At 38.3% G+C, this 9,380-nt stretch overlaps 2 protein-coding genes across 2 annotated transcripts in view; one reads left to right on the top strand and one right to left on the bottom strand.

Moving 5' to 3' along the window:
* The first annotated feature begins 436 nt into the window (after nt 1-436).
* On the top strand, nt 437-7,824 carry LOC116696331 (neuronal acetylcholine receptor subunit non-alpha-2). Its single transcript, XM_032527208.1, has 6 exons — nt 437-771; nt 2,179-2,330; nt 4,680-4,724; nt 5,244-5,353; nt 5,710-6,625; nt 6,751-7,824. Exons 1-6 carry the CDS (start codon nt 714-716, stop codon nt 6,913-6,915), a joined length of 1,446 nt encoding a protein of 481 aa, XP_032383099.1. The 5' UTR covers nt 437-713; the 3' UTR covers nt 6,916-7,824.
* A 947-nt stretch (nt 7,825-8,771) lies between these two features.
* LOC116696349 (uncharacterized protein C3orf85) overlaps nt 8,772-9,380 on the bottom strand; it is a 3,519-nt gene continuing 2,910 nt past the window's right edge. Inside the window, exons 4-5 of the mRNA XM_032527244.1 lie at nt 9,192-9,277; nt 8,772-8,855 (exon numbers count right to left, since the gene is read on the bottom strand). Coding sequence (XP_032383135.1) covers nt 8,777-8,855; nt 9,192-9,277 — 165 coding nt within the window. The 3' untranslated portion in view covers nt 8,772-8,776. The remainder of the gene's footprint in view (nt 8,856-9,191; nt 9,278-9,380) is intronic.

The following is a 9,380-nucleotide window of genomic DNA, read 5'->3' as shown; positions in this document are numbered from 1 at the left end:
GTAGCGCCCTCCAGTGGTTGAACAGTGCATCTGTACATCTGCCAATTAAAATGCTGGCTGTGACTGAAAACATGGGCGGCATGGATTAAGGTTCTGCAGTCAATAAATCGCATGACTTCCAGCTTTTTTCCACAACACTTCCTGCTTCTATATTCCTAAAAAGGAAATATTACAAATGTTACAAACGTCTTTACATGTGAGACAGTTCCTCTAGTGAAATGTGCAAATACTGTAGCCTACACATTTTTACAGTACAACGTCACAACTTAAAGTATCCTTTTCAACATTTGTTTTTATACACATTAGACTCTAAAACACGTTCTTGGGTAGACCAACAACACTACAGCTAAAAAAAGAGAGAGCGGCTTTTAAACTCTGCTCATCAGCATCACCCGGGCATCGCTCCCTCTCTCCCTCTCTCCCTCTCTCCCTCTCTCCCTCCTCCTCCTACAGAGAGCCGCTGTGCTGACCGCCGCTGCCCGTCACGCCTCGGAGTCACAGCATACGGACACCGGCCTCATGCGCCCACCGGTTCCCTGCTCTCTGGGAAACTACAGCAGAGGAGTAGTTCTCCGCATGGTGTTGAGCACAGCTGGGAACCTCGGCGGCGCCTATGCCATCTCGGTGTGTGTGTACTGTAGTCCTCTCCTGCTGAATAGCCGATAGAAATAGGAGGCTGCAGGCGCGCTCGCTCGGACCGGGAGGAGAACACCATGAAGTTGGCGGTCCTCCTCCTTCTCTTCCTTCCGCTGTCCCTCGCCGAGACCAACGGTAAGAAAACTGTGATGCGTTTTTACTAAATATTTTTGAGAATCCTCTACAAAGATTCAGCTCCGCATAACCTCCGATGACCTCGTCACCCGAAAAGTACAACCCATTCATTAATTGCTTATCCAAAAGTAGTCCATTGTTGTTACTTCACATCAATGTGTTACATATTTCGCATGTATTACTGACTTAACCTACTTGTTACCTGTTTCATGTTCCGGGCTGCAGCTGACTTGACTTTTTTAGGCTATTTCTGCTCAAATAAAACATTTACAAACAAAAACATTTATTCTTTTTCTGGGACATTTTGTAATTTTAAAGACAATAATGAAATTGAAATATACACTTTGGGACCAACAAAAGTAATCGGATAGTATCACTTTTTTCCACTGCACTCCTGTATCAACCAGATGTGATTTTGAGCAGTATATCAGTTCAAGAATAATTTGCTAGTGCCCAGCTTTGTTTGTCCTGAAGCTATTTGCCATCAGACAAACTGGGACACAGGTGTCAGATGTCAGTGTTCAGCTCTCAGCACCTCTTACAGAGTCCTTGAAAGCACAGATAGAGGTAATCAAATAGGACTAAAATCCCTTCTAACTTTGTGGTTTGATGTTCTCTTTGTGGGATAGGCCTACTTACATTTATTTACCCCTGAGTCCAGTTAGATAATGTCAGACAGATGTGAAGCCAGAGGAAAAACCAGAAGCAGGTTAGAGGTCCACACTCCTCACCCCACATATCAGCTTGTACTTGATGTCCCATGTGTCTTACATTATTGCTGTTTCTTGTCAATAATACTCTTTGTCCCTCTAGCGATATCATATTGCGTCAGGCTGACTGATGTGCTGACCGGCCTGCTTATGTATCTGTCCCCTCCCCCTGCATTTGTACAGTGCAGAGCTGTAGTCCAATGTATCTAGCATACCTGCCTATTTAACAGCTGGAGGACTAATGTTATGATTGCTGTGCACGGAATGGAAATAATGAGTTGCATTAACTAAATCTGTTAATGTATCATTTCAGTTTGAGGAGGAGCACTGCCCATGGTGCTGAAACATGTTTTTAAAGTTTTAACCATCTTTTCTTTGCGCAAAATCTCTCACAAAGGTCACCTTATGAGGAAGAAGAAATTCAAAGCATTTGAATGTCAAAGTGCTGCTACCAACCCCACTCTAACTGGAAACTTTTCCAAAGACCTAGTTAAAAGACAGTATCGTTCTTATGTTTCTAAGACAATGTTCAACAATTAGTTAGTTGTAATTGTCTATTTTCCAATGCTGTCCACTGAAATGGCTGAAACATTTTTCCTTTTTTCTGTCAGAAAGGTCTTATTGTATTTCATTTATCAGTTTACAAAAAGCATGTGTTAATGTAATTAACAGATGCTAATCCTCCTCCTTGTTCCAGCGCCGAGTGAGTTTGTGTCCTTGGCGGAGATGGAGGACACCCTACTGAAGAACCTTTTTCAAGGCTACCAGCGCTGGGTCAGGCCCATCCAGCACGTCAATGACACTATTAGGGTACGCTTCGGACTCAAGATCTCCCAGCTGGTTGATGTGGTGAGAACACACCTGCAGCAACAAGCACATATCCATGCACATCTGTATTCATGAGTAGATTTGTACTTTGGATCCCACTAGTGGAGCTGAAACTTCAAAAAAAAAACTTATGTAAGATCTAGTCACTGTCCTAAAGTATAGGTTTTAGGACTAACAGATTAATCACATAGACATGCATTCTACTAGTATTGAATTACTTTTGAAACTACTTGAGGAGAAAATAGAAGTTAAAGGGTTAAACTAGTTCTCTAAGCAAACAACTTATTTTTAACCTTATATTTAACCTCATCATGACTCAGATCTTAAAGAATAAGTCTGGGATTATTACATATTTTTGTTAATGGTAACAAATCACATAAAAAGCCCAAATCAACAATGAATAAATCCGACTTATTGTCTGTGTAGTCAAAGCCTAATATAGCTTTTTCTTCTGCGCCATAGACATCAATTCTTGTCCATAAACTGTTAATTAACCACACCATTGAACTGTATGACAATTTCCTTCATAACCATGATCCTTTGCATTGCAGTTTAATTGGAGTAGTTGACACATACTACTCTGCTTTCAGAAATAACTTGCTAGTGCAGCAAGTCTGTAAACTTCCCAGCAAATTAACAATTTACTCACTTTGCTTAAGTTAGCTAAAAAAAACTACACGGCTTAGCTGTTTTAGGATATCATTTAGCCTTTTTGTTAAATACTGAAGAAAAGAAAAAAATGAAAATATTGTGTGACCAGTTTTGGAAGATCTGTGTCTTCATTAGGAATCAATAGGCTTGGGACTACAGGGTACAGACATGTGGTAGTGAAGCAGGAAAGTATTTAGAGATGGACTCACACATTGTTGGTGTTGGTCCTTGTATTGGATTAGTTGACGACAACAAAATATTGAACACCTCCTTCAAAACATTTCCTTCAAAAGAAGATAATACATTGTAACCCACGGAAATATAACAAAGAGAACAATATAGATTATTTTTTATCCACAGTTAGACGGGGTTGGTTTTAGCTTTTTTTCCTTTTGTTTTCAGCCAAGCAGTGTCGCTGTTCGTGGTACTGCAACCAAACAGGCAACTGGCAGCGTCACAGTGGGGAGCTTTCCGGGGTCCTGAAATAGATCTGGAACACTCACTTCAGATCTACAACCACACATGTCTCTGGAGTGTTCCTTTAATATTTCAGAGGCTGGCTTTGATAGGTTGTAATGGTTTAGGTGTCCAAGAGTAGAAAACGGAGGATGCTAATGGTGGAGACGCTCTTCTCGGCTTGAAATATTAATCTCAACCAGTTTAGATTTAACTCTTCATCCTTCCACCTAACACACAAGTGTGCTAGGCAAAGACAATCAATGATGAATTAAACAACGCCACCCCATGGCTCTGCAGAGAAGAAATATTCAGTTTGACGGTCTGTTGGATTTTGGAAAAGAGAGTTAACCAGAGACACAGCAGCTTGGGTATACAATGTACCTCCCCTGAGTGTCTCTGGGCTGCTGCTGTACATGGCTCTGTATTAGATTATGGTTCACCTCTGCTCTATGTGATCACCAAAACATCCAACTCAGTCTGACAGCTGAGGCCTGGTCTGGATACACTGAACAACCACATCTTTCTGTATTTATCTATTGTGTATTTCTCTTAAATCTTTCCCTTATTTTTCAAATTCACCTCCACTGATGTGGAAATAAACCTGTGTAAACCACTCTCCCTCTTTCTATTCCTGTCTATTTACTTGCTGCATTTATATTACTTCAGCTTCAGGGTTCCCTGCACTGGTTTTATGTTTCTTTTTCTTGTTTGCTAAGGAAGTGGCAGAGACAGGTACATCAGAGATTCTGTCGGATTTCATGACAAAGGAAAGGACGATTTAGTCCAACCAAGCTTTTCATTTAGTCCACTCATCAAATCTAACATTGTGATGGGAGCACCCACATCAGAAATGGTTTGTGCTGTAAACAAGTAACATCACATACAAAAAAGCAGTAGATTGTCTCGCTTTTTGTTGGTAGATAAACATATCCATGTGAACATAACTGATGTTGTGGATTTATTGATTATCTTAAACTACGAATATGTGTAATCATGTGTACTGTATCTCAAATGTTTTAACTCAAGTGTGTGAGATCTTTCACAGCCAAGTTTACTTTTTATATATGGGTCCATTTAATTAAGACTTGACAATAATGTTGGAAGTGATACTTGGTTTCAATCGTGTGTTTTGAATGTTGGTGATGTTGAAACCGTTTTGGTGGAATTTTAATTATGAAATGTGCCTATTACCAACACACTAGTGTCTTGCTTCCGGTGGTCTTTCTCCCATTTAAAATATTACTCTTTTGTCTGTTTTAGGATGAGAAGAACCAGCTAATGACAACTAACGTATGGCTTTGCCAGGTGAGCAAGACACAAAAACCAACTGAAGTGAAATAGTTACAATCATTCTTGCCATTCATATCCACAGATCAATAAGCAGACACAAGCTTATAGTTATACACACTGCAAAAGTCTCACCTGTTTCTGTTCTGTCTGATAAATGTAAATACTTTTGATTGTATATACAGTAAAGAATATTCAAACTGACAGTACAGAATTTGACTTGCTTTTTCTTTGTAAAAATCTACAGTGTTTATAAATGAACTCATTCATAAACACAGCATTATGCAATAGGGCAATATACTGCCATTGTTTCCTTCTGAAAATGTCCTATTAAAGGTTTGTTTAATTTTAGTATTTCTTTTGGGTTTTGTTTGTTTATCAGGACACTCAAGTGTATGTGATCCAATTCAAAGGGCGGAGCACTTAATAAATTATCTTTAATCAATTTTGATGGCTATAAATGTAAACAATAACTCAGAACTATATACATGTATGTCTAACAATACTGCATCATGGGTCCTGTGTTTGTGTGACCAGGAGTGGATTGATTACAAGCTGCGATGGAATCCAGACAAATACGGAGGAATCACTTCTATCAGAGTCCCCTCTGAAAATATTTGGCTCCCAGACATCGTCCTCTATGAGAAGTAAGAATGCTCGGATGTGCTAGGATCCAACTGACTGATAAATACCTTCATGTGAAACTTTAACAACAAGACACTCTGCCAGTATGAAAAGTACAGCAACAAAAGAGTTCATATACTTCTATGTATAATTTCAAAATAGAACCCAATTTTCAAGACGTAACCAAGTTTTAATACTCTAATGTTAGCTAAAATCTAATGCAATAAAATACCTATTATGTAATACTGAGTTATGGTTAAAATTGCTATGTTCATTAAGTCTATTCATTTTCAGTAAGAAATACATATAGATACACATACAGATATTCTGTAAATGTGATTCTGAGATTTATTATGAGTTTTGTTCCATGTTTCTTCAGTGCTGATGGGAGGTTTGAGGGCTCCCTGATGACAAAAGCCATTGTCAAGTTCAATGGTGCCATCACCTGGACGCCACCTGCAAGTTACAAATCCGCATGCACTATGGACGTCACCTTCTTCCCATTCGACCGCCAGAACTGCACCATGAAGTTTGGTTCCTGGACATATGATGGTAACATGGTGGACCTAGTCCTGATAGACAACCAGGTAGACCGGAAGGACTTCTTCGATAATGGGGAGTGGGAGATCCTTAGTGCCACTGGTGTCAGAGGAAACAGGAAGGACGACATGTATTCATACCCCTTTCTCACATATTCTTTCATTCTGAAGAGGTTGCCGTTGTTCTACACCCTCTTCCTCATCATCCCTTGTTTGGGTTTGTCCTTTCTTACTGTCCTGGTATTTTACCTTCCCTCGGATGAAGGAGAGAAGCTGTCACTCTCCACTTCTGTCCTTGTGTCACTCACTGTGTTCCTCCTGGTCATAGAAGAAATCATCCCTTCCTCCTCCAAGGTAATCCCGCTCATTGGAGAGTACCTGCTGTTCATCATGATCTTTGTAACACTGTCAATCATCGTCACTGTCTTTGTCATCAACGTGCACCACCGCTCCTCAGCCACCTACCACCCCATGTCACCGTGGGTCCGTAATCTCTTCCTTCAGAAACTCCCAAAGTTGCTCTGCATGCGTGGACACACTGACCGCTATCACTACCCAGAGCTGGCTCCTGAAAGCCCCGAGCTCAAACCTCGCTCTGGAGGTCGGAAAGGAGGCCAGAGGGCAAGCAGCGGAACTCAAGGACAGACAACTTCTGATGGGAAGGAGGACGAGGCCTGGGCAACCATGTTGGACAAGGCTATCTACTCAGTGCGTTACATCAGCAGACACATCCGCAAGGAACACTTCATCCACGAGGTGGGTTTAGCTGGATCAACAAAGATGAACAAATCAACAAATTGAAGTAAACTTTTGCATAGTTCTAAGGGCTCAATGTTGATATGTGTTGCTGTCTATCATCTTCTATTTCTTCTATTTCCCAGGTGGTACAAGACTGGAAGTTTGTAGCCCAGGTGTTAGACAGGATCTTCCTGTGGGCTTTCCTCACCGTTGCAGTACTGGGCACTGTCCTCATCTTCACTCCAGCTCTTTACATGTTTTTTAAAATCCCTCCTCCTACTGCAAGTGAGGATCCACCTCCAAACTAGTACTGTAGCAAAAGCACACATCTTTCACTGATGATCCAACTTCAAAAATCTATTAGCAAAAGGAAACCACTGCTGGTCTATTGTAAAAGAGAACTTTGACTCTTTGATGTTAGGTTTCTTCTCTAGATCCGTTGTTTAAAACTTTCTCATTAAGTCATTATGTATACCTATTATGCACTTAGTATATTTAAAATTATTATGGTGACATCATGTTTTGTCTATAGATAAATAAGACAGTCTTAGTGAAAATGTTGCTTTTCAGCCAAAGTTATAACATTTCCAATTCTACTAATGGTAAGTATGAGTAGCATGCAGCTATCACACCTCTAGATTACACATACAATAAAATAGATAATCCGTATTAGTCCCAAAGTGTGGAAATAGTGTTCAAAACTGAACATCATTCAGAATAACAAACTATTTTTTATGATTACTTAGCTGTACTTAGCTGTACACAACCAATTTCCTCATTATTGTTTTTGAACGACATTTCATTTGATTTGGTGTATGGGTGGACCATCTAACAACATCCTTTGAACTACACATTCTTAAGAAATACAACAATCTGTTACATGTTTGAAAAATCATTGAAGACGTTAGCAAACGTTAGGTTGCAATAAAGACATTAGGAGCTCTAATTTGTGATGTTGTATCTAAACAGCTTGTACTGTTTTTTCTGTTAAATAATGTGTTCTTGTCTTTGTCACCCTCCTCAAATGCAAAATGTTCTCAATCTTTTTCACTGCAGTTAGTTAGACCATCTCAAACTACACAATACATATAAATAAATAATAAATAAATAAATGAAGATATGGAATGGGAATTTCTTTTCTAATTACACAATCATTAAAAGTATTTGTATTGTTCATATGTACTTTATCAAACTAATAAAGTTTTACGTACATGATGCTTATTTTTCATAACTAATGCCATATATACCTTGATACAACTTAAAGTTGTCCAAATTAGCATGCATAATGTTTAATTAAAAGAAAAATGAAACCACAGATGTCACAGATAACAAAGGAACAAAAAAAGGACAAAAAACTAAAAAAATATATACGCAATGGGTGAAGTGATGGCATCACCTAGCGGTAAACTAGAGATATATAGAAACCTTCTCCTTTAATAAAACAACACAGAATGCAAAACACAAACGTCATTATTTACCCCCAGAAGAACGGAAATAAATTATTTAAATCAAATCTCATTACCAAGATTTGCCAAGGATGGATATATCAGGTTTTATTAAATACTAATTTGAGTGTTGATCAGTGTTAATGAAAACATGTTATAATTAACTGCATGCAATGCAATGTTTTTATTATAGAACAATGACAATTGTAAGGGAATGAATAAACAAATCTTTAACTATAAAAACCTCTCCATTTAATTTGATTCTAACTTTTATTGAAAAAATGTTTGATTGTACACACCATTGATATAAAATAATATAACCAGTCTAATTTGCAAATGTTTAAAAATGAATATGAAAAAACATAGCTGCCACACAACTGCAGCATTTTATAATAAGGGTAATTAGTTCATCTCATCATGGGATATTACATGTTTCTTTATCTTATCTATAAAAAATGGCAGCAGAAGTGTAGCCGTAACATGTTATTTTTATTAATCATTAATCATTAATCATTTTATTCACCCATTTAACCATAACCAGTTTAAGTCCATTTATTTTATTTTTTTGTCCACTTTATACAGATACAACGTAATGACTATAATATATTCAAATGTATTCCTAAATCCCATTAGGGTAAACTTTTTAGATTTAACCACCAGGAAGCACTGTAATATGTTTGTCTACAACATGATTTCTGCTCTTCTATTTCCCTTATTTCATTATTTATTTGTGTTGATCCGTTTGACTGTCCAGGTGAGCTTGTGCTTGGCGCAGCATCTCCACATACAGCCTGTTGTTTTCCCTTCAACATAACCAGATAGAAGAACAATATCTGCTAAATTTTATTATGTTAATAGCATATCAAACTCAAGTTATAACACTCAGGGAAAGAGGCACTGCTCAATGATAATTGAATAATTACTTGAATAATAAATATTTAACTGAACAATTCTGAGTTGTAAAGTAATGAACTTGTTGGATACTACCTCACATTAGGGTGGCACGCTGGTAAAGTGGGAAGAAAAGGGCAGTAAGACTGCCTTCATTGCAAAATAAAACACTATGATGTCATAGTACTGGAAGGCACATACTGCCAAAAAATGCCCAAAACTGGTTTGCTGCTGATTATCTCACTCACGTAGCCACAGAGCGGTCAAACATCATGTGACTCCTGTCCATGTAGTACTGAGCATCTGTTCGTAGTGCTGTCCAGTACTCGTTTGCCTGAGGAAGAAAGACGCTTTGTTATAGTGACGTCTTTTTAGTCAATGAAAATGTCTTGTTATCTACAGTGGCTTGCATAAGTTTACACACCCATGCTAAAGTT

This window comes from Etheostoma spectabile, chromosome 10, assembly GCF_008692095.1.
Source record: "Etheostoma spectabile isolate EspeVRDwgs_2016 chromosome 10, UIUC_Espe_1.0, whole genome shotgun sequence".
Taxonomy (NCBI): Eukaryota; Metazoa; Chordata; class Actinopteri; order Perciformes; family Percidae; genus Etheostoma; species Etheostoma spectabile.
Note: the sequence above shows the minus strand (reverse complement) of the source record. Positions and strands in the feature narration are given on the sequence as shown.